This window comes from Toxotes jaculatrix, chromosome 20 (genome assembly GCF_017976425.1).
Source record: "Toxotes jaculatrix isolate fToxJac2 chromosome 20, fToxJac2.pri, whole genome shotgun sequence".
Classification (NCBI taxonomy): domain Eukaryota; kingdom Metazoa; phylum Chordata; class Actinopteri; family Toxotidae; genus Toxotes; species Toxotes jaculatrix.
The window spans coordinates 8,053,652-8,078,487 of record NC_054413.1 but is presented as its reverse complement, the minus strand read 5'-3'; the positions used below and the strand labels follow the sequence as shown (position 1 = coordinate 8,078,487).

The window sequence follows — 24,836 nt, the reverse complement described above, 5'->3', positions numbered from 1 at the left end:
TGTTCTTCATCTCTTTCATGTGTGGTCAGCAGCGCCACACTAGCACAGCCTGATACAAAGCTTTGCTGTGACATATCATATCCCCTTCCCTCTGCTGTTCACACTGTGCCACCTTATATCAGTAGTGCTAAATAGATTGTATGTATTTGGCACTTTGCAGGTCTTTAGAGTTTTTTTTCCTGATAGAGGTCCACATTTGTTACTCATATTGTGACGTATTTAGAACACCCTGTTCTCAGAAAGTGGTCAACCCTGAAACATTTTTGTGCTTGGTTTTTATGCTTTTGAAGTTTTAGCTTTCCATTAGTTTAGCTGTTTAGCTGTGATTGTGCCACTGACAGCAGCGTACTGTGTGTTCCCACGTTCCTGCTCTGCTGGCACCCTGTATCCCTGCCCCTCAGGCTGTAAATTGCTCCAGTGGCTGTCTTTATTGCTTTTATGAAAAGTTTTCTGGCCGACACAAAGAGAAACTCTTTGTGTCTCTGCAGACAGGCTGGAGTGTTTGTCTGTGCTGAATGTTCGGGGGTAAAAAACATATACTGTACACAGTGGTGCAGGCTTTAAAAACACAAAAACGCGTGCAACATGGACACTGGAGATAGCAAAACAAAAAGTAAATGGAGTTTCAAGAAAAATATCTGGGGAGTGTTGCCATTAATCTCCCTGGAGGCTCTTTAGTATCTTTCTAAAGAGCTGGTGTTGGAATTTGTTGCTGGCCACATTCCCACAAACTGAATCTGCAAGTAGAGGTTTAAATATCCTCACTCCCTTTCTTTCTATTCTTTTTTTTTTCCTCTTTCTCTTTCTCTATGCTCTCCCTGCATGCCTCATATGGATCCATACTGCTGCCCCAGTGCATTATCTCCCTTTAACGCTGATGTTTTACATTTGTATCTGAGCTCCCTTTGAATGGGAATATGCAGTTAATCATGTGAAGCAGTGTTTAGTTCCCTCCGAGAAAATTAGCATGAAAAAATTGTCAGACAGCAGAACAGCAGAGCTGATATCAAATGTTGGCCCCCGTCATTGGTGCCTTAGCGCTGCGAGAGTGTGAGACTCAAGCCTCTGACGACTGTAGCTGTGATTCGGTGTCGTCTTGTGTGCAGCAGCCAGCAGTCGATAGCATCTAATGCTCAGATTTCTCAGCCGTAGCAACCTGTTGCTGGTACTTGAGATATGATCAGATGTCAGTTTTTTTTTTCACCTTTTGTTCCTTTGCATCCTTTTGCATTTGAAAACGAGATTACATATTCCTCTTCTTGCAGATTAAAAGTTAGAGTCATAAAGTCATTTTCATGACGTTCCTAATACGTACCTGAACATAAAGGGAGTGACAATAAAGTTCTCTGAATCTGAATCTGAACATATATTCAGGGGATTTGTTCATACAGCCTTATTTGGTCTGGTAGCTAATGGTGGTTAAAGTTAGCAAACTTTATATAGATGTTTCTGTTCTGCTGAATTTTCTATATTTGTGCTACTGTTACACTACAGTTTAGCTTTTGCTATTATCCTATTATTGTCACTTGTGGCCACAGTTTATGTTCAGCAAAATATTGATAGGCTCACTTTAAATAGATCTTAAATTTAGCTCCATGAATAGCCTCTTCTTGGTTTTCTGAAACACGCAGCTTCCCTTTGGTCAGCCTTACACGACTTTCTTATTTGATGCTGCATGGGGGAACACGCCAGCTCATAAACACCACACACATTTTAATATCTCAGCCTACAATACTGCAGCTGTTTCACTAGTTCCTCTTCCCCTTTTCTAAGCCTGCATTTAAAGAAAAAATAAGTTTTGCCTACAGTGTGTGCGTGTGTGTGAAAAATCTGCACATAGCCAATTACAGGATGTTGCCATCATCTCTCAGAAAAATCAACATTTCATCGCCTGCAACATGAAATGATGCTTTAGTTTCCATAAACAATCTGAGATGTTTTACTCTGCAAAACAGCTGCATTTTCTCCTCTGTTCTTTACTCACTATCATCAGTGGAGCAAAAAACTGTCACACGCAAAAGACTCTTTTTTTTTTTGTATCGCTCCATTATGGGATGTGACAGCCACTTTTCTGCTTTGTGCTCACCAATGTAATGCATAAAGAAGGCTCCGGCTTTGTCTTTGAAGTGCTCATGGTCTTTACCTGAGGCAGGCGGTTAGGCAAACACCCACGCCAGCCTCGCTGCTGCACCACAGGATCTCAAGGGCACAAGGCTTCTTCATCATCAAACAACGAGAAATTCCACCACGGCTGCTGGCTTGTGGTTCTCAGAGTGGCAACAAAGAGATGTCAGGGCATTCACAGGATTTAGATTCGATTGAATTGAGTTACCATCATCAAATGCAGCTCTTGGCTGCCGTGTTGTTATTTGTCAGCCAGGAGTTTTAAAAAAAAAAAGGATATGTCAATCTCGAGAGACCATCCTGGTTAAATAAAGATTAAATAAATAAAAGAAGCGGGGACACCGATGTGAGGGGAAAAAAAAAAGCTTTGTGTTGAAACTACCACCTGCGTCCTGTTTTGTCATTGTTTTTGTGCAATTACAGAAATATTATGTGCACCAAGCTGAAGGAAAATGACACAGTTCTTGGATGTTGAAACCGTGTTTTTTTTTTGTTTTTTTTGCTCTCAGGGTGAAGTCTTCGCTTGCAGATAGAAGTTGAGCTCTGTGCTCGAGTTCAGCAGGGCCACTTCCTGATGATGACAGTAAACATGGGTGAGTAGTATTCGAAAGCAGGCTGCTGTACAGTACGTACGCACAGAAACGTGCCCGATTACTGGGAAACACACACACAAACATACACTTCCTCTGGCAGGAACAAGTACGGAGAAAAATAAAACACGCACGATGGAGGATACGTGTGCGATGGCTGTTGACAGCCCCACATGGCCCCATGTTGTACGCACTTGAATTGGTCTATTGACATTGTTGTTAGTAGAAATGTTGTTTGTCCTGATGTTTTTAAATACTTATTCACACATGGACACTTGATTTTGCACATAGGAAGGTTGTAGCTGCACAAATACCATGATAGCATATGCATTTCTAGTGTAGCATGTGTGTTTATATTCACACATGCTAGGCCTGTGAACATACATATATGCAAAAAACACGCACAGACTTTCGTGCTCCATACAACACAGCACTCAAACAGTAGAGTCTCTCTCATGACATGTGCACAGGACCTGGAGGAGCTGTGAGTTTCAACCTGATGCTCATACACAAAATATTGAATCAATATGTTTTGTCCATTCTTTCTACATAAAGCTCTATATACTATACATCACAACTGGCCTTTGATTGTATATTTGACTTATTTCCACTGTAATGTTGCCTTTTTTTTGAACAGATGAAGGTCTCCAAAATGGACCCGGACAGCACAGGAACTCACAAGGTAATTCTTAATTCTCTCAAATGAAGCGCCAGCATTGCTTAAAGGACTAGTGTGATATACTTGCGAAATATTAATAATTAATTACTAATTAATTAATTGCTTTCTTGCCCAAATTTAGATCACAAAATCGGTACCGCTGTCGTGTCTGCGCATTAAGAGCTGGAGCCTCGAGGTGGTCAGTTAACTTGGCCCTGTACAAAAGATCAAATATATATGAACTTTATTTCTGCGTTCAGTTGGTGCCTTTGGTATGGTGTAGGCATGGCATAGGCCCAGCGTGTCCCCACACAGTTATTTTTTGCTAAGATTGGCTAATGTCTTCCTCGCTCTAGCTCCAAACCTCACAAAATAAAAACAAAAGCGTTATAAGTAACCCTTGGGAAAAAAAAAAAAAGCAAATTAGCATATTTCTCAAAACATTTAGCAAGACTTTTAATTCTGTCTACACAAAGCCCTTCTTAAGCTCTCATTACTTTTCCATTACACTATGGTGGTAATGTAATCAGGCTGAGAGAATGAAAGTCACAGCCTTCAGATATTGAATGGAAATGTTTGCAGACATTCCCCAGTGAAAAGACTTTCAGCATAGACCTTGTACAAACATTAATTGCGCAACTGTTTTCACACACCCACAATACCCTGCATTACAACACAGTCATTATTCTTAGTGAAAGATTAACTTCAGGGGTTTAAGCATTGCACCCATTAGGAGTTAAATTAGCTGTATCACAGTTTCGGTAAACAGCAAGGTGTGTGTGCGAGAGTATATAGTGTCCCTTGGTTAATATACCTGCGGTGTGTATATCTTAGCGTGAGTGTGTATCAGAGCTCGGCCCGTGCTGCTGCTGCTGCAGCAGAGTGAGGACACGTTTGGCTCCAGCTGCTAATCCAGCCGGATGCCTTTGCCATGATGTGTCTCTCGGCACCAGGAAATCCCCTCAATGTCTTCATTCAGGCAGCCTGCCTCACTCACACACACACACACACAGTCGCTGCCTCACTGGTCCTCACACACGCTTTGTTAGCTTTCAAATTGCAGCATTAACTTCTTAAAGCTAGTGCTATTCTTTAAACACCCAGGACTGTAGCATGTGTCTGCACCTTCAGCTCCAGACTCTCGTAGCTGCTCTGGTTGCTTGAGCAGTAGTTACAGCTACAGGAGAATAACTGCTTTTATGTAAACTATCTCAGACCAGAGTTCCTACTTCATTTCACCCACTGCTATTTTCACAGTTCACAGCTTTAGCATGAGAAAAAAAAAAACAGAAAGATGCAGGGTGATGATGCAATTCCCAGCAATCAGCCTCCATTGTGTAATGTTGCTCGCTCGGCTTTGCTTCCTGGAATTCCCCCTTTTCTTATGCTAGTCACATTTTACCCAAGACACAACAAGAAGCACAGGAAATGAAGTGCAGGTATCCCGTCCCATCCACATACCAGAAGGAATCATCGGCCATTCTGGGTCACATTGACCTGAGGTTACCAATGTTCCTGCATTTGGTTTGTGTGGCTGCTCCTGGAAGTTATGTGCGGTTGGTGTGTGAGCTGGTTGCTTTCCACTGTGCTGGTGGTTAGCCTTGGCTGGCCTTCGGCCTGGCAGCGGCTGTGGACCAGGCAGAAGTGATGTAACAACTTCGCTTTTAGGCGGCCATTACAACCGGCTCTGTGCACCACCACCACCACCACGCATTTCTCACACTCTCACTGCCCCATTCACCAACCTGCCCTCCCACTCTTCCCTCTCTGCTATTATCCAGGTTACAGCACAGGCCTCAAACACACTTAAAGACATCCACACACAGATATACACACATGCAGGCCTCTGTTGTTTGTTTTGTATCCTTGACTGCGAGTGCACGGGGTAGTCTGGAGCTCTAAGCCTGTAGAGGCAGGACTGAAACAACATTTGTCACCAGAGACAGACGCAGTGATAAAGGGAAATAAAGATGGATGTGGTGTTTGCAAGAGCTGTCCTTGGGTTTGATTATTATGATTATTTTTTGCAGAATGATCCAACATGTTTGACCACATTAAATAAAATTAGCCTCTGCTTTACTTCTAGGGTTTTTGCTCAAACACTCAGTGTAGATATGTCACTCTGGGAAAATGGACATTTTGAAGACTAACGAATCATAGATTTGTCAAAAAAAAAACAAAACAAAACAAAAACAAATCAACAGATTAGTTGATCTTGAAAAAAAAAAAAGCCTAAAACAAAAAAATCCTTCACACTTTTCTCTGTTCTGTTTATGAGGCGCCTTGATTATTTTCGGTGTGGTCATGGAGAGGCCGTGGAGAAACGCTCCTTACCCTTGTGTCTGTCTCTGACTGATTCAATCAAAAATCCATTAATTTCCTGATGTGGAATAACGCGGTTAGCCCAGCTCCATATTCAGAACAGAGACAGTGACTCAGTTCCTTCCTGTTCGGAGAGGACAGGCCTGGTCGAGCCGTTAGTCATACACTGCTGCCGACAGCTAATATTATGACTATCTGGGCCTCCTCTGTGAGTCCCAACAAGGAGTTTTAATTTGTTACAGTGTGTAACCTCCGTGCGATGAAGCAACACTGTGTAGTTTCACCTGTGGAGGTGTGCGGCTTGTTTATGTACGTAGGTGTTATTTTATTCCTTCCTCTCACGTCTTATCTCTCAGAAAAGCCAAGTGACTCACCTGTCTTACACTTACCTGGTTGTCTCACAGTCCAACACATTTAGTTAAAAACTTGTCACTACATAAAGAAATGTGCTAAAGAGGCAAATTCTCAACATAGCCGGATACACATATCAGGTTTTCTCTAATTATAATGAATTTTAAGTCAGTTTGGTGTCTTTGACATAATAAACCATGCAATTTGTAGCCTGGTTTGTCTTCATTCATTTCAGGGATATCAGTAATTTCCTCGCTCTGTGTCTACTATTTGCACAGTGGGCAGAGGTTTTGTGAGTGTAACTTCTCTTATCACTCTGCCTTTTTTAGCCTCTGTGTTAGTGGAAGGAGTGTGCGGGTCAGTGGAGAGAGGAGTTACATCATTCCCCACTTCACTCCTGCTGCTATATTGGGTTTGTCAAACAAGACATGCACCTCTGTGGCTAGCTGTTGATGTGGTTCGACCTCAGTTTTATGTCCGCTCGCTGACTGGGGCCAGAACCTGTTGGCCAGTTTGTGGTCGTCAAGAAAGCTGGTACAGAAAAATATTTTTGGTTGGAAAACATTAAGTTGACAAAGGCCAAGTGATGCTGGATATAAAAGTTCTGTTCATCCAAATTAAAAAAAAATCTCACTGAACTCTGGTGGTGTGTAGCCTGGTTTTATGTGCCCAGGTTTTCAACTCTCTCTGAGGCGTCTGTCTGCCTCTACCTCAATACAGTGTGGGTGCGGTAAATTTGTTTGTTGTCTTTCCAGTATCCAAAAATAACAGGGAAATTTGGCCACATAAATTGAGCTATTTATGTGCGATTTACCTTGCGATTTCCTGATTCATTTTATGAAGGTTGTGCAGATCGCCATCCAGCTGTGTAACAGCTGAAAGAGAAGCTAATTAAGTCATATTTTCCAGAGCTTATTTAATGGTCTTGAGGAAAATATTGGAAATCATCAACCTAAATAGAAACAGATAAGGCAGATGTTGTGGAAAATTTGTAAATGACTTAATTAGTGTACTGCTGGAAATGATAAACCTTTAAAAGATTTTGAATTTGGGAGAAAGACTGTTACTGGATCAGGAATTAGAATCAACACATATCCTAAACTGGGGTATTATAAGAGAAGGTCGGATCGGTGTTTCCCTACTTTGGGTGTGTGAAGTGATGTTTCTGTGTGTGTGTGTGTGTGCACGTGCTGCGACCCCGGGGTGAACCCAACGGACTGGCCCACTGTCGGCAAACAGCTGGCCACACGAGCCGTGCGGTGGGCGCAAGATCAAATGGCATCTCAGACCCCATCTGCTCCCTGTGCTGCTAACACACTTGCTATGTGAATGACATTCCCAGTGGTCTTTCACAAACACACTGGTCCTTTCTATTTTCAAGAATGTGGTCTTTCCTGCAGGTGCTGTTTGCTTTGCCTAGCACACACCTGGCCTGGTTTCCCGGTGAACGTTGTGTGTATGTGTGTGTGTTTTTATAATGAATGCACTCAGAACTCATCTAACAGGCAGGCAGGAGCTGAGGTCAACGACCTCTTCTTTATATTGTAATCACTGCACTCAGATAATTGGTTCTATTAAAGTCTCTTGATATGGTAATGTCTGACATACTCATTTGCATGATTGCCCCTTTTACACATGAGAGTGTGTGTTATTGTGCGCGTGCATGCGTGCGGCAGAAAGTGTGAAGTGAGACGAGAGAATTGAGAAATGGAGAACCGTGTAGATGCTGAGCAAGGTTTCAATGAACACTATAGACCTGACATTTCTGTCCATGTAAGGAGGGAATTCTGAATTTGAAACACACTCGACTGACTCTAGTTTCTCCGATTTCCCCATCTAAGTCAGTGATAGGCGTTCACGTTGAAGCCTGCAGCCGCTTTCATTCAGAGTCCGTGTTTCACGGAAGATCAATCTCTGTCTGATTAGAAGAGACCACATTTCAACTGAAGAAGTATGTTCCTGAAATCTCTCCATTGATTTAAAATGAAAAGTGCTTAATTGCCGAGCTCCAGGCCTCACGCACTCGCGATCACATTGCCCTCTACAGGCGCTCATAGACACGCATGCTGCATTATTAAACACCTCTGGTCCTGCACAGCTTTTGTATGCAGAGTACAGAGTTTGAGAGCTCTCAGCGTTGTCAGGTTTATCCACTGCATCGGAATTCCTCACCTTAGTGCTGATAAAGATTGGGAAGGACAAAGATTTGACACATGTTTCAGGTATCTTCTGTTTTCATCGAGAATATAATGTCATGCTCATGTAAGAGAGAAAGCACTGAATTCTTTCCATCAGTGGAAACTCCACAGATGGCATCAGAACAGGAAGTAACAGACCTGGTGTTGCCTCACTGTTTGGCCTGAGCCAACACAAACTCCAGTGTAAACCAGATTCACCTTCTTAAGCCATTATCACTTATCTGTGTATGGTCAAAGCGGTCGCTTATGTTACCATATAAAGTAGGTTTATACAGCCATGGGTCATCAAAAACATCAACAAATATCTGTTTCAGTTCCTTCATTTAATCTCGAAGGAGTGACAATGATTTCACACAGCTGATGTGTGTCCTCTGTCTTTAGACGACGAAGAGGCGCTGAACTCCATCATGAAGGACCTGGCAGCCCTGGGTCGCTGGGGCACCCAGCACAACAAGCCCAAAAACAGAACCTTACTCTATAAACAGGTACGTGTGACGTCCAGTTTTCCACCACTTTTCACCACCTTTTAAGTGTAGATTGTAGATTTTAGGTCGAGTATGGCTTTAAAGTGGTCACGCATTCTGCTCAATTACAGTTTATTAACCACGGACTCTAGAAGCATAGCGGTGCCTTTAACCTCTACTGTCACGTTACACCAAAAGAAAACCTCAGCCTCACTTCCTTCTTCATTTTTATTTATTTATTTTTATTTTTTTTATTTGCTGTACTGCCAGTTTGCTGCCTGGCAAAGTCAAGTTAAGGTTGTGCTGTAGAACACAACTGAAAGCAGCTTATTTTCCGTGTCTAATTCGAGCGTGTTACAGACGCTAATGTGACGGTGGACTGTATTCGCCACCATTCAGTATAATGAAACCCGCTCAGAAAAGCAGAGGTGATACTTTGTGCCAAATTTGTGTTTGGTATGTAGTTAAACCAAGAGATGTGTTTCCGGTACTGACCGGCCATCTAAATCAATTCAAAATCCCACTTTAAAGCATTGATATTAAAGCAGCTATATATTATTTGGAAAGATAACACTTGGATTCACAAAAGTATCACTGGCAAAGAACAGTTTACTGTCTTCTTATGTCCATTTATTATTTAATTGCCATGGCAGAGCAATGTAGAAACTGCTGAAAATAATAAATAAGACAGATTTTGGATGGCTTATCATTCTCCTTCATGTTTTTTTTCCCCACACTGAAAAAAAAAAAAAAACTCATTGCTTCCAGGATTTAGTTCCTCTCAATCACCTTGTGCCTCTTTCTGAAGTCATTTACCCGTGCGTTTGTTCCCTCTCTGTGGAATGATAATTGGCAAATCCTCTTAAAGCACCAATGTTTATGATGAGACATAAACAAACAGCGAGGAGCAGAGAGAGTTTCCGCTCTGAGTGCTGCTGTCCTCTGTGAGTTAGCTGCTTTTTACCCAATAGCCTGCACTGATATGATGTCAGTGTAGGTTTATCACCATGACCTCATGCAGACTTGCAGGCTCCTCCAGATTCCTGCTCCCTTGGGTAACAGCATTATAAATAGTAAACTTAGATTGTGTTATGCCATCCTTGCAGTCAAGTTGAAGGATAATGTTTCCTTTTTATTTTAGGCCAAAATTCAGCGACAGCAGTACATAACATGTATCATTATGAGGCTTTTTGTCACTTAAATTCCTCGTCTGTCTTGTCGCTTTCATTTATTCGGCAGCCCAAATCCCACATACAACCATGAATCATTTTAACTTTCCACTTCCATAACTCCCCTCTGTTGTTATTTTTCCTCTCAACAGGATTTAAGAGTCAAGCTGGAGCATGAGAGAGAAAAACGGTATGTTGGAACCTCCGTATTGTTTTTTCTACTCCTCTGTCCAAGCCTTAACTCTTCACTTCGGCTCCTTTTTGTTATGCTTTGCCATGCCTGGGATTTTGTGTCAAGGGGAAATCACAGCTACATGCCAGAGTAGCATAAAGAGAGGGAAAATTCCTACTTTGACATTTAGCCCAGGCCTTGTGTTTCAGACTCGGACGGGCAGTTTGAGAAGGGGGTAGGAGAGAGCCTGTGAGAGGGTGTGAACAAAAAGACAGAAGGGAGTGCCAAGTGTTTCAGGACAGTGTCCAGTCTTCCAGACACACCCCAAATTAATTCTTCATCTTCTGTGTTTTCTTGAGCTTTCCCTCTGTCCTCCACATCCTTCACCCAGCAGCCATCTGTTCTCCCTCACACCACCAGCTTTAGAGTTACTCAAGAGGCAGAGCATGGTTACACTAACTCTGTCTGGAGACGGTCTGACAAGCAGTTTTTCCACCAAGGTGCCTTATAGTTTGTTTACCACACTGGAGCACTTTGAAAGTGAGGAGCCCAGTATAAATAACAGATCTTTTGAACAGGAGAAGCTTTATTTGGTGCTGAGCTTCGTTTTGTCTACACTAAGGTTGCAGCTCCATCACTCCATGTATGGACGCTGTACGAGCCTCCCAGGTCTGTGTCTGGCCTTTAGCTTTGCATCCTGGGAGAGGTCCAAGTTCACAGACACACTTTGTCCCCATGAAACCCTCATTCGGCAACCCACAGAAAGAGTGAGCTCCAAACAGCTCCTTGGGGGGGGAAATGACAAACACAGAGTCTACTGTTACAGTGGAAAAAAACATGAGAGTGAGACTGACCAGAACCTACTAGAATAATTGCTTTGATTCATCAGACGATATACAGGCATTGGTTCGGTGAGGCTGTGATTAGAAATCCACAGGCTCGCAGGAGTGAGAAAGAGAAAGGAAACGGCACGCTCCTCCAGCAGAATACGGCTTCACACTGGGCCTCTCCACTTTTTCACAGCCCTAATTGGCGACTGCTGAGGAAGAGACGAGTTTTTCATGTTCCTGTCTCTCTGCGTTTCTGCCTCCCTCTGTTCCTGTCTCTCGGCCTTCTTCTCTTTCTCACACGCTCCCCGCACGCTGCACCGCTCTCTTGGAACAGGCAGACAACAGCTCGCTCTGGAAGACACCATTCATAGATTTAAAAGGGAAAAAAACCCAAACTTTTTTATTCATTTTTATTCACTGTCAGTTCCACTCTCTCTGTCTCCTCTCCTCTTCTTATGTTTTTAGTTAGCTTGCTCCATGTTAGGCTTGTCTGAGTTCTGACGTCTTTCACTTTGATTTAGGGCCTGTTTTGGAAATCAGTAGGAAATCCTGAGTTTGTTACCTCACTGGGTAAAATAATAATACCACATTGTAACATTTGCATGACTTGCATATTTATTTATTTAAAGTGGCTTTAACCAGTATTTTTATGTTGACAATAGATTGCATGACTGTGTGAAAAGCGTGACGGACACAGAGAATAATCGCCACACTCTGCAGTTCCTCTCGGCTCTAAAGAGCGTTTTAGCCTCTTTCAGTTCATTGTTTTGGTTTTCCGGCCCACAACTGCACTGTTTTGGTTCACTCTCACCACTCACATCTGCAGGCAGCTGCTTTTTTTTTCAGATAAAGCAGAGTGTACTCTTCCTGCTCAGTACCAAACAGCCGACATACAACATTAGCAACTTGCTTGCGATCATATGAGGAGCATTTAGCAGTTAAGGAAAGACCAAATATTTTTCAAAAACAGAACAAAAAAGGAGAGTGAATAATTGGATTTACATTTGTCAGGTGGACAGAAACATGACTCCAAATGAATGCTAATGTTGTTCTGTATCTTTTGAAATGTATAAATGTGCATCTGGTTGGTAGCAAGTGAGCCATATCAACTTATAATGTGATAATATATCAGTGTTGTCCCAAGTAAGAAAATACATACGAAAAACATAAAACACGAGCAGTAATACAATAAAAATCCCATAAAAAGCTAATGAAAGGGAAGTGAACAACTTTTCTTGAGCCCTACTCAAAAACTGTTTTAACTTGAGTAATGGAGCAAGAACCTCCTGAACCTGATTATGAAGACACTTTAAGAGTGAGTTTAATATTGTGAAATTTAATGAAGTTCTGAAAATTTCCTTTCATTCTTGAGAGCACTGTGGTGACATCTTATTGGCTTTTTGTCAAAAAAAAAAAAACTGTACGATTATAATCAGAGTTGCAGCACTGGTGTGAATTACATGTTATATTTGAGCAGCGTCCTCAGCACTTGAGGTATTAGGAGTCCCTGAGTCAGGATAACCGTGTTGTCTGTTCACAATGGAATCAAATTGGACGGCCTCTCTTTTCATTGGCAAGCGCTGAAGGTTTGAGGCAGGAAATAGGAGCTGTGTGTCTCTCTTCCTCTGGCTCTGCCTCAGGTTCTCCTGGCAGAGAGTGAAGGAACATAGCCAGACTTTTTTTTCTGTGTATATATGATTGTGATTGTGTTCATGAGAGAAAGGGTAAGAGAAAGAGAGAGTGTGCTGGGATGTGCAAGGGCATGCTTTTTACTCTGCAAATCTGTGTGTTTTTCTGTGACTGTGTGTCCACATGCTTGCACAGAGGAAGGAAAGCCATATCTTTTGGAGCAGCATCCTCATACCCCTCCTCCTCCACATCCCTCCAGCACTTTATCAGACACATCATCGCCGAGTATAAACAGAGACGGAGAGCGTTTAGTTGTGCCGCTGCTCGCCTCTGATCTGCAGGCCTCCCTCTTCCCAGAATCCTCTCCTCAAATGAGGGAACCAGTGAGCAGTCATTAAGATAGGCAGAGCTTTGGCCTCTGATGAGGAAATGATGGGATAAAAACAAGCCCTTTATCAGGATACTATAAAGAGATGGTGGGCTGCGGATTCTTCAAAAGCAGAGAGTGAGCGGAGATGGATGGAAAAGAGAGGAGAAGAAATGCCAGAGAGAATCACTTTCTTTGTCTTTCCTTTATTTTCTCAGGCTGTCTCCTTTATTTTCTCTCACAGTCTGTAAATATCTCCGCGTCTCTGTATCTTTCACTCTGTCACTCTTTAAAAGAGGAGGGAAAGACACACATCCTGCTGCTTTTGCTGCCGCTCCAGATTTTTTCCCCTTTCCTCTCAGGAAGTTTCCCATCTGCCTTTGTGCTGGCTTAGTGGAGAGGCCCAGTGGTGTTGAAACAGTGTCCGATGCACACACTGATTGGGAAGCACACTCATGCATGTAGAGTTTTACAAACATAACACGCATCCATATATACACGCACTACAAACACTGGCTGATAAGCTCGGATGGACAGACTAAGTGTGCACTCTCAGTCGTACACGTAGGCTTACAGTAGATAAGATTCATATATATCAGGGGGGTTCACTCTGCTGCGTTCTGTTTTCATTGCATTGATTAATGTCCTGTTAACATCTTGGTTTGCCCGGCTCACTCCTCTCCTTGACCTCGCTGACCTGTCCATTTTTCCTGTTGTTGCCATGGAAACGTGGTCATAAAATGGCTTAGAAAGAGATTCCTGAGATGGTCCTCCAACCTAGGCGCAAGTTTAAGAGATAGTGGGCTGCGGAAAACCAGAAAAGCTACAAGAAATTGCAAAAAGCTGAGCGTCCCTGTTTTTCTACCCCTCTGTTTTGCTCTACTATGACATATTAATTATAAATAACAAGTAAAGTATAAGCAGGCATGGTGGCTGTGTATTTTGTCAAAATCTGACCCCAAGTAGAGTTTCTGGGTCTATGCTCATGAAAAGTAGCAGCTAAACACAACATTAACTTCTTTTGCTGACCTCTGACCCTGCCGTCCTTCTCTGCTTCCCAGAATCATCCCGTTCCAGAGGCCCCTGAGGATCAAGGAGCTGCTGCTGAAAGTGACGGAGGCCTTTGGCCAGCAGATGGACATGTTCTTTATGGAGAAAGAGGTAAAAGATCAGCTGGTCAAGATCCTTGACGGCTGTTGTGAATCTGATTTTGAATGGTACAAGTGATAGAAAACTACACTGTAGTTAATACTTTATGCAGGTTGCATTAAATTGGCCATTGTTTTGCATTATTGAGTTCAAAATCACCATAGTTAGATTTGATGAGACTTTTACATGACAAAAACAGCAACATTACACTAAGTCATGCATGCGCTGATTCATTTGCATGCCGTTATTATGGAACAATGTGGAATGAAAGGTCATGTGCTGAGTGTTTTCTTGTCCTTTCAGTTGCTGCTGCCCCTGAAGACCCAGGAGGACCTGGATCAAGCGGTGCTGACGTTAGGCTGCAGCTCGGGGACCAATGGGCTGCTCAGGATACTGCTCAAGACCCCCAAGAACAACCATGTGAGTCCCTAACAATGTGCGCTATGCTAACTGCATAATTTATAAAGCAGCATTTGTACAAACACATGCTGTTGTACAGAGATTCAGTCTTTGAGCTCTATCGTTGTGTAAACTGTATCCATAACAACCATGATAAGAATCAGCTGAAAGTTAGTCACTTGCTGACAGTTTTTACTCAGCTGTATGAAGTAATTCACTTTTTAAACCAGTCAACTGGATGAGAGTGTCTGCTGTAATGGCAACTTCATGGAAGTGGACAATGAGGTAATGCTGTCCCCACTTCCTCTTCTGATCTTGTTCTCTTTCTTCACTTTCTCCCACTTCCTATGTGTGTGTTTCCCTTTGTAGTACTTACAGGTGAACAGCAGGGACAAACAGAGCGAGATGAGATCATCGCGGTCACTGGGAGATCTGAAGGGCTCCTTGCTCAAGGGGTCAGAGAGGGTGCGCAAACACTCAACGGGTGAGTTGCCGTGCAGAAACACACACAGAAATGCAGCCTCACAGGTGACCAGGCCTATCAGAAGAGCTGTTAGACATAATTTTTTACATTTTTTTGTGTGGAAAGGATAGGAGGAAAGAGAAAGGAGGCAGCAAAGGAAAAAAACACAGCCAAGTCCTGCCGACGTCAAGGTTTCTTGTCCACCTCAAGGGTGGCCTGTCAGTGTCAGGACTGTCTGTGTCAATTTACAACACAGAGTGATGCCACTGTCATGGGAATGTTAATGGAAGAATGAGGGGCAATACTTTGTCTGGACAGAAAAATGCAAATTGGAGGTGAAAGTGACAAGTTTAACAGCCAGACAGACGACAGGTCAAAGCAAGGACAAGTTTCTGCTCTCATACCAAGCAGCTCTTTGCCTTCGTCCCCACCTTGATTAGTCAGAACTTTGATTCTGAAGTTGTTATATTCAAAAGCGGAGATCTTGTTACAGGCCCAGTTTTTCATATGCTTATTCACTTTCTTGCTGAGTTACATGGAAACATTGGCACTACTGCTCATAAATGTCCGTTCAATGTAAAGTTACAGCCAGGGACCAGTTAGCTTAGCATAAAGATTGTAAACTTTGGAAAATGTTAGCTTAACTCTGTCCCAGAGGTAACAAAATACACCTCCCGGCACCTCTAAAGTGTGTTTCATTGTACAAATTAAATAAATAAAATACACCATGTTAATAAGTGAGCTTGGACGCAGCCAAGCCAGTTGTTTCCCCATGTTTCAAGATGGAGAGCCGATATGAGAGAGGTTTCAATCTTCTCATCTAACTCTTGCAAGAAATCCCAAAATGTCAAGCTATTCCTTTAAGACAGATAAAGGTCCTTTTCTTGTCATGTCACACTTCACGGTTTGATAACACGACACACTCCAGTTCTGTTGTCCCTCCTGGCTTGTTTGGTAACACAGCATGGAGGTTTATTTTGCTCTGTGAAATACTGAGCTCTTCCCCCGTCTCCCATGTCTGAATCTTTTCGCTCCCCTTCTATCGGGTCTATCCAGAAAGGTCAATGTTTCAGTCATATCTCAACCTCAGACACATGCAGAAACTACCAGCGCTCGCTTCTATGTCGCATTTACATTTTCGCACAGCAGCTGAAAACACTTTATGATCGCTGTCAGCCCCAGTCTTTCTCTCGTACCTCTGGTAACATCAGCGCTGTCACTATCCTGACTCATATAAATTGTATGGAATTACCTGCTCTCTATCAATTCCCCTGCCAGCCGCGAGTCAGGGGGAAGGAGACGCTGAAAGATAGGAGTGGAGGGAGTGGTGGCAGATGAAAGGTGACAGGAGAGCGGTCACAGTGGATGGTTGAGTGAAGATGTGATGTGAGCCCGGGTACCTCAATGACGTATAGCAGCAGGAAGGGAGGAGAGGATGGAGAAAGAGGCAGAAAGAAACTGACCTGCTCAGAAAAAGGAGTTTTAGCTTTCAGTCTATATACATATATATATATATATATACATATTTTTATATAGACTGTTTACACAGATATTTTCATCATTCCGATATATCTTACTATCCTGGCCTCGGTGCACTTTTTCATTATCCCTGTCAGTGCAGTAAGGGACAGTCAGACTTTCAGTAGGTCTTCTCACTGTGTCAAGGACGAGTGCTCAGTCTCCGCTGCAGCTCAGCCGGGGGAGCGTTTGTCACAGTAATTGAGGTTAGAGGTGGCGGCAGTGTGGTTTAGTAAATCATCTCTCGTAGTCCTGGCACTGTTGAACTTGTACCCATGAATAACACTGTGACGCTGTTTTGTCCCCCTCTGCCCCTCGTTTTCATCTCTTCATCATCTCTCCATCATACACCCTCCATTCCTTCTCACCTTTATCGCTCAATTTCTCCTTTTGTTCTTCAATTTTATATTTCTCCTCTCTTCTGTGTGCTTAATCCTTCCACCCCCCCTTTTTTTATACTATCTGCTCCCTGTTCTTTCTTTCCTTACTTCACTCTTCTAAACTGTCACCTTCCCAGGTTCCCTACACACAGGCCGGACGTCCCCGCCTCCAGGCAGCGTCCCTGAGGAGCAGCAGCAGATCGCTCGCCAGGGCTCTTACACCAGCATCCACAGCGAAGGGGAGTTCATCCCGGAGACCCTGGACCAGAATGTAAGGTCCTATCCAGAGGGAAAAGAACATTTACAGCCTCATTATTAAACCACACTCTGGATAAACACTCTCTTGTGACTGGACGGAGGTGTGGTTTAATGTGAAATTCTATGCAAAACATTCACGTAATCAGGGGTTTTACTTCATACACTGAACGAACGCTTGTTAACCTACTCACACTGGGTGACTGTATGAACATGCTGTACCTTCAGTCTCAGTTGATGCACTGTAATGACTAATCCTCATGACTTTCTAATTTGATTCCACTAAAAGAACTTTGGCTAGTGAACCAGGTACACTCAGAAAAATTCACTTTTTAACACAGCACACTTCTTTTCCTCTGTTGGACTCATTTGAACGAAGACCCCTTTGCTTTGTAGTGACTTTGTTTGCATCTGACTTGTCAATTAGTTTTTAACTGGGACTGAGAAACAAAAACAGAGGATAGTTATTCATTTTCAGACATTTTGGCCTAAAGGAGTCACCTTCAAATGAGTCCTCCAAAACCAAGACACTAAAATCATCTTTCAGAAAACATGAGGAAACAGGGACTGAACTGATCCGTTTACCAGACCTGTGCAGTGCATTGTACAGTACTCATGCCCCTTTGCAACCTTACTTGCGCTGCAGTTCTGCACACTACTCTATCTGCACAGCTTCATATTCTTACCCACATGATTGCATGCTCTGTGACACTTGATCCCTCTGTGTTATTATATCTGTCAGATGCTGGATCCCTTCGGGAGCGCAGACAATTCACTGTCGAACAGCTGTCAATCAATAGATCAAGCACTGGACAGGTGAGTCATCATGCAGTGTGGGAGATTTATGACCCCTGTCTGTTTGGATTTTTGTTTATGATGTACACATTCATATTGCACACTGGCATTATTTGCAGAGATATTAGACTTGGTTTGCATCACAGCGTTGGCGCCCATTAACACACTTGGATGTGAGCGTGTATGTTGCAAACACACACACAGAAGCAACCCTAGGGTCTCAGTGAAGTTTGCTAACGGTGTTAAAGGCCAGCAGAGTTGCCTGACCCTGCCTGGGCTGCCTATGTGGAAAAGGAATCAGCTCACTTTGCTGTTGCCATAGCGACAAAACTCTTATCTGGATGCCTGGATTCCTCCGTTATCATGAGAGAGCGAGAGAGAGAGAGAGAGAGAGAGAGAAAGAGAGAGAGAGAGAGAGAGAAAGAGACTGAGTGGGAGATGTGAAAGAGTGAGCAAGAACATGCTGGATGAGAGGAAAAATTGAGCCAGAAAATGAGAAGTGGTGAAAGAGTGAGAGTGAAGTGGAGAAGACTGAATGTGAATCAAAGGAAAGAGAAAAGTGAGTAAGACTTGAGTTTGAGAGAGTGAGAGAGAGAGAGAGAGAGAGAGAGAGAGAGAGAGTAGGACGGAAGCAGCTCTACCTGCATGAGGCTTATCTGGGCTCCGGGCTGCAGAACAATGGCAGGAAACGAGTGCATGGAACTTTTCCCTGCGAGCGGGCATGCGTGCCCCTTATCCAGGGTCTCGTGGCCCCACGCCGCCCTGCGGTCAACAGAGACGTCACTCTCTGCTGGGTCGTCGGGGCAGGGCTGGCCACAGACGGCCAGAGAGAGTGGGAGGTTGGGGGTGGGATGTACATCGGCACACTTAATCATAAAATGACTGATTCACCGCCAGCAATTAAGCACCACACACTTCACTTTCACTTTCTTATTGTTAATGCAGTGAGGTTCCCAACTTTCAGCTTATCTCTTCTAATTCAGTACTCCCCCCCCCCCTTGTTCTCTTGTCATTTCAGCCCTCCTTTCTCACAGAACAACCGTGACAATAATTACCTGAACCTCAACTATGAATACAAAGGTAAGAGAGGAGAAATCTGCAGCCGTGCTAAGAATTGCTTCCATGCTGTTGTGTTAATTCTCAACTCAAACACTACAGAAAGATAAAGAGAGGTGCAAGAAGCTTGTTAATTATTAGAAAGTTTTTGTATGTTCCTCTTCTTATTTTTTTTGTTGTTGTTTTGTTCTGTGGTAATTATAGACACACAATCAGTTTCACAGAAACAGAACTAAAGCTCTGCTGCTGTAGCTCCTGATTACCTAAAATGTTTCCCTGTTGCCCTCTAGAGATTACTAATGAGGAAGGAGCTGATATTATTTGATGGTTTTATCTAAGAGAATACATTTAAAATGTGGAATGGGTTATTGGAAGGTGTTTAATATGTTGGTTGTATTTCTTGATGCCTCACGAGGTGTTGAAATGAGTGCGATAGTATCATGACTGCTCCTGCTTTATCTTCCACACACTCTCCCTCTGTGCAGCCTTTCTCCATCTTCCTTTCCCTTTTGTGTCTCTCGTCCCATCTCCCCTCTTCGTCTGCTTCCAGTTCCTAATACATTTCTGTTTTCTTGTCTTTTCATGATCACTTCCTTGCTCCATCCCCTCGCCTCTTGATGCCCCCCCACCCGTCAATTCCTTGTCCCTCGGGTCCCTGTCTGTCCCCTTTCCTTCAGAACCCAGATCAAATAGAGCAGGATGACAGATAACGCCACACTAATCCTCGTGAACAGTGGAGCAGCTCTCCCAATCTGGTCATTTCTTCTTTTCGTGCACCACCCCCATGCTGTAAATTGAAAATGGAGTGCTGCACATTGTGCACACAGACTGGGAGTATGGGAGCTTCATATAGCTGCAGCAGCAGTACTTTAGGACTCACTTGGGCACACATGCATGCACGTGCCTACAAACACTCCCCTCCCTGATGTAAAGCTGTGTGGCCCTTCCTGCTGAGGGCTACAGTATTTGTTTACCATTCCCTGTGAGTAGATTTTTCCCCTCCATCCCGCGCTGCCAAACACAAAAAATAACTCCCGTCTCCATGGGATACGGCCACAAAAAGGGGAGGCAGTCATCTGACAGAACAGCTGTTTTCAATTGCAAGTGGCTCCGCTGCTCTCCATTTAGTGTGTGCATGTTTGTGTGTGTGTATGTGAGAGTGAGTGTCAGAGCTCGCCTGCGTCAGCAGTGCTCCCCACCTGCCTTTAGTTACTGCTCCACTGGGTTCAGAGCTAAGGCTAAGCTAGCGCACATGAGCTGTTTTCAGTTTCTCTCTTGGCTGCAGTGAGGCGGTACAACAGCTCTGTTCGGTGTGTGAAAAGCTGTCTCCCATTCTGCTGCTTTTGAACTCGACTTTGATTCGACATGCCGAGATGAGCAAAAGCAATGTAGGGCCTGTCAGATGTGATAAGTTGAAATGTGAACTTCTGTTCGCCTTATTACACGTCAATATGTTTGTGCACGTGTGTCTCACAAGCTCAGAGCAATTAAACCGGCATTACTGAATCTGAAAAGGGAAAAAAAACACACACACAGCTGTAAATTGAGGAGTATTGTAACTATAAATTGAGAATATAGCTGTGATATGAGTTGCTGAGGCTTCAATTACTTCCTGACAGCTCTGCCTCATTGCTCCCTCTTCAGGTCGCCATGGGAAAGGAGGGACTTTCCCTCGCCAGTTCCAGTTGCCCAATCGCAGCAAGGATTATGGAGACCGTAAGCAACAACAACACTATTATGACACAGATTAAACAGATATGTTACTATGGTTCATGAGGACAACACATACACCACTACCAGATGCTGTCATCTCGTCACATTATCTTAACTTCAGATAGATAATGTAGGATCTCATCCTTTACAGTGCCTCATCCTTATATTCTACCACTTCGTTCTACTTCCAGATGAAATATTTTTAGATATTATTGACTGTTTTGGCATACTGTATTTTGTGCGCCCTGTGTAGACTTGGTACATGAAGTGCTGGCTCGCTCTTCCAGGCAGCTGCTAGTAATTGCTTACTCAGAGGCTAACCTTGGCTAGCAATGATTTACGTTTCCCTGTGGTGAACCCGAACTTGTATAAAAACACAGCGCCCTGCTTCCTGTCTGAGGGGAAGTGGGACGGAGTGGCGAGAGGCACTCTGCTCTAGCTGGCCCTAAGTCTCGGCCAAGAGCTCGCTTTATGCACAACACCTGTAAAGTAACTGTGTGAAAACAGGGCAAAAAAATCATTCGCAGTACAAACAAAAGATGCAGTGGCCAGAGCATGTGAAGTCATTAATATGTCTCACTTTTGTTGTGTATGTGTGTGTGTTCAGGTCGCAGGACGCTTCCCCGGAGCTTCATGCCGCAGGAGAACCTGTTTCAGCTGGTTCCCTCCAGTCGCACACGCAGCTATAATGGAGACAGTACGCTGCAGTACAGTGACCTGCGCTCGCTGGGCCGCACCACTGACAAAAGCTGCCAGCGTGGTACAGCCAAGTGTGAGTAGCTCTCTTAAAATCTTAAACAGTTTTGAAATAGAGGAACAGAGAAGCACAAAGGAGTAGGAAGGAAAATTTCACCCCAAAACACATAAACACTGTTAAATAAACTGTGTTTCTGGGCCTTTGTTGTTGATTGGTGTTGTATTCGTCTGGTTCCTGTGGATAATCAGACAAATTAAACCCTCACTTTTAACCCAGAGATGAACGCAGAAAGTCCTGGCTTGTTGTTTTCAGCTTACACAGAGAACAAAGCAAATTGAAGATACATAATAGTGTGAGGCTAAGTGTTATTTGTTCTTTGAATAAGTCAACCACATTATAATGTCTAGAGTTTTAAATGTGTTACGCTATTATGGATGGAGACAAAACAAGGATAATCTTTTTTCCAGTAAACACTCTACGGTTGTCAAACATATTTTAGTTCTAAAGCAGTAGGTAGTGAGACAGAGACGGCAGAAATAACTCTGTATGTCACAAGAGGCAGAATTCCCCTCTTATCACACAGACAATGTCACAGGATCACTAATCACATCTGTCCTCGTTCAGTGTACAGTTGCTGCCCAGAAACTGTCTTTGTCATGAAACGAAAGCTCGACTCAGCAGTCTGTGGTCGACGTGTCAGTCTCCGGTGTCCTTCTCACCCACACACGACCAAAACCGTCTCACCCGGCCACAAAGAAGCCTGTTAATACCAAAACAAAGTCTCACAGTCTGGGCCTGTGAAGATGAGAGTTGTTGAGATGGATCTTTCGAGGTTTTGATAACTTTCTGTCGCCTGAGTGTGGTTTGACTCATGTATCTGGGGTTTCCCCCTCTGAGAAGGTTTGTAGTGGGAGTTATTTAACGACCCTGCGGTGGATTTGACGTCTGGTCTCGGTGAAGTTACTGTGCGGGTTTCAGTCAGGTCTTGTGGTGGATTTTGACGCATGCTTTAGAGTTAATGTTTGCTCAAATCAGTATATCACAGTGGATCTGTCTGCCTCTGGGAGCTTAGCAGCAAAATGAATTACTGCTGGGTTTTCATCATGTGGTGTTTTGTTTCTGCAGCACCGAGGGCGCCAGTCAACTGGCGACAAGGAAAGCTCCTGGGGCGTGGGGCGTTCGGGGAGGTCTACCTCTGCTATGACGCTGACACGGGACGCGAGTTGGCCGCCAAGCAGGTGCCCTTTGATCCCGACTGTCAAGAAACCAGTAAGGTGAGAGAGAACAGCTCACATCTGTTTGGAATAAGTCGCTGTCTGCATGTAAAGACACTGATTTCATGATTCACGGATTAAAGGTGCTTTCTGAATTTTCTAAATTACTTTTGGTCTGTGGCTCTTTTTCTCTGTAGGAGGTGAATGCTCTGGAATGTGAGATACAGCTGCTGAAGAATTTACGCCATGAGAGGATCGTTCAGTACTATGGTTGTCTTCGGGACCTCGAACAGAAAAAACTCACCATTTTTGTTGAGTTTATGCCTGGGGTGCGTACACTGCACAGCATGTCATTTGAATACATTAAAGTCACTTTGTCGTCCCGAAGGTTTGATTGAACTACAATAACGAATAATGTCTGTGAATGTCATATTTTGAGTTGTTTTGGCTGTAGAGATAGGTACAAAGACATTTTAAGACAAACATCAAATCAAACCCATACCGGCCACATCTGCTAAAAACCAATTTTGAAATGTCACCAGCTGTCAACAAACATGTCCTCAGTGGTTGATGTCAGCAGAACAGCGCAGTTTATGAGATCATTTTCTCACTAAATGAGCGCCTTAATGAGCTGCTGTCGCCTGTGGACCCTGTCCCTGAGCCTGTTTTTAATATTTCCTAGGCTATTTTTTTTTTCTGAGTGGCATTGAGCGTCTTAGTCACACATTGTCTGGAAATTGGAAATGTTTATGTTTCACTGGAGAGCTGGCAGAAGCAAGAGGGGATGTGACAAAGCCAAGTTTGTGTGTGACTGCTCGGCACGGCTGCACCGCTGTGGCTGACCGATAACACTTTAGTGCCCAGAGGGGGCGGAGGGGGGCAGGCGTCCTGCTGAGAGCCGGAGAGCTGTTGAAGTGTCTTGTTGACAGATGAGGCTGAAGAGGGAGAAGTTTAGTTTTCACCGTGCGAGTCCAAAAATGCGTCACAGGTGTTACTAGATCAGGTTGCAATTTCCTTATGAGGAAATGAAAACAGGAAATGAAAGGAAATGCGCGACAGTGGAGGTGTTTGGCCTCAAAATCAAGCAGGTTTCTTTCGGCACATTGTATGTTTATATATTTGGTTTTTGTACTTAAAACTTGGCTTGGAGGCTGCTTTCACAAAAAAAAAATCCTCTTCAGCTGGAACAACCACATTTTCCTTAAAATCATATGAGAAACTGAACCATTTTACCTCCATCTTGCACAACACTCCAAAGCGGATCTTCTTCTATTTTATTCACTACATCTGTGACAATAATATTAGCTAACAATTCAGCCAGTATAAAGATCATAAATGCATATCTCAACCTTTCGGAGTTCCATACATTCCCTCATTGCCTCCCTGTTTCCCTCTCTGTGTTGCTGTCTCTCCAGGGTTCAATAAAGGACCAGCTTAAAGCCTATGGGGCCCTTACAGAGAAGGTGACCAGGCGATACACCAGACAGATCCTCCAAGGAGTCTCCTACCTGCACAGCAACATGATTGTACACAGAGATATCAAAGGTAACTAAAACAGATAACAGCTGGCAAAGGTATAGGTTGTTAATTGGATTTTGTAACCAGTGCACACACACACACTTGTGTGACAGACAGTTTGTAAACAGCAATTGAGACATCTTTATGGTTCATATTGTAGCAACTGTTCCTGAGAAAACGACAGGCTCATTCATTTTATTCTCTTTGACATTTCCTCATTTGGTTATTCATCGTCTGCAGAATGAGCCTGGAAAAAAAATGTGCTATTTTGAACACCCCTTTGAGATATATTAGGCTTCGTGCTGGTGAAATCGGCCAGTCTAAAAATGTTCAGCAGCGGATGGAAAGGCTTTAGTCTGGCTGCCCACAGCTTTGGGAGTCACTGCTTCGTTCAGCCATGGCCAAGGAGAGGGAAATATACTGTCTGGTGGGGAAAAAATATAGTAGGTCTCACAGGGCAGACCTGGGCCTTATGAGAGTATACAGCATGTGGGTGGGATAATATATGGTGCGTGCTCATCTTACCACACAAGAGCTCTTCTGTATGCAGTAACAGAGCTGTCAGCACATGCGTTTTTTTGGATAGAGCTTGGCATCGCAGCCGTGACATTAGACTATAAAGTTTCTGTGAGTGTTCCAAAGAGCCAAACAAAACCTTAAATGTAGTTAACTTGATTTATTGGAAAGTCTCACATCCTCACAACAAATGTACAAGCACTGGAAAAATATTGAAGAAGTGAGAAGCAAAGGGTTACAGCTTTAGTTGTCTCCGTCTCTTCTCCTCACCCCCCCCCCCCCCCCCCCC

General features: G+C 43.6%; 1 protein-coding gene across 2 annotated transcripts in view; it reads left to right on the top strand.

Moving 5' to 3' along the window:
- The window catches only part of map3k22 (mitogen-activated protein kinase kinase kinase 22), a 34,484-nt gene that overhangs the window by 6,396 nt on the left and 3,252 nt on the right, over positions 1–24,836 (top strand). For both annotated transcript variants that reach the window (XM_041065502.1, XM_041065501.1), the window contains 15 exons: positions 2,634–2,717; positions 3,352–3,396; positions 8,625–8,728; positions 10,029–10,066; positions 13,936–14,035; positions 14,327–14,443; positions 14,792–14,906; positions 16,921–17,054; positions 17,781–17,854; positions 18,852–18,913; positions 20,534–20,605; positions 21,210–21,374; positions 22,425–22,573; positions 22,711–22,842; positions 23,929–24,058. In XM_041065502.1, coding sequence (XP_040921436.1) covers positions 2,699–2,717; positions 3,352–3,396; positions 8,625–8,728; positions 10,029–10,066; positions 13,936–14,035; positions 14,327–14,443; positions 14,792–14,906; positions 16,921–17,054; positions 17,781–17,854; positions 18,852–18,913; positions 20,534–20,605; positions 21,210–21,374; positions 22,425–22,573; positions 22,711–22,842; positions 23,929–24,058 — 1,456 coding nt within the window. In that variant the 5' untranslated portion in view covers positions 2,634–2,698. The remainder of the gene's footprint in view (positions 1–2,633; positions 2,718–3,351; positions 3,397–8,624; positions 8,729–10,028; positions 10,067–13,935; positions 14,036–14,326; positions 14,444–14,791; positions 14,907–16,920; positions 17,055–17,780; positions 17,855–18,851; positions 18,914–20,533; positions 20,606–21,209; positions 21,375–22,424; positions 22,574–22,710; positions 22,843–23,928; positions 24,059–24,836) is intronic.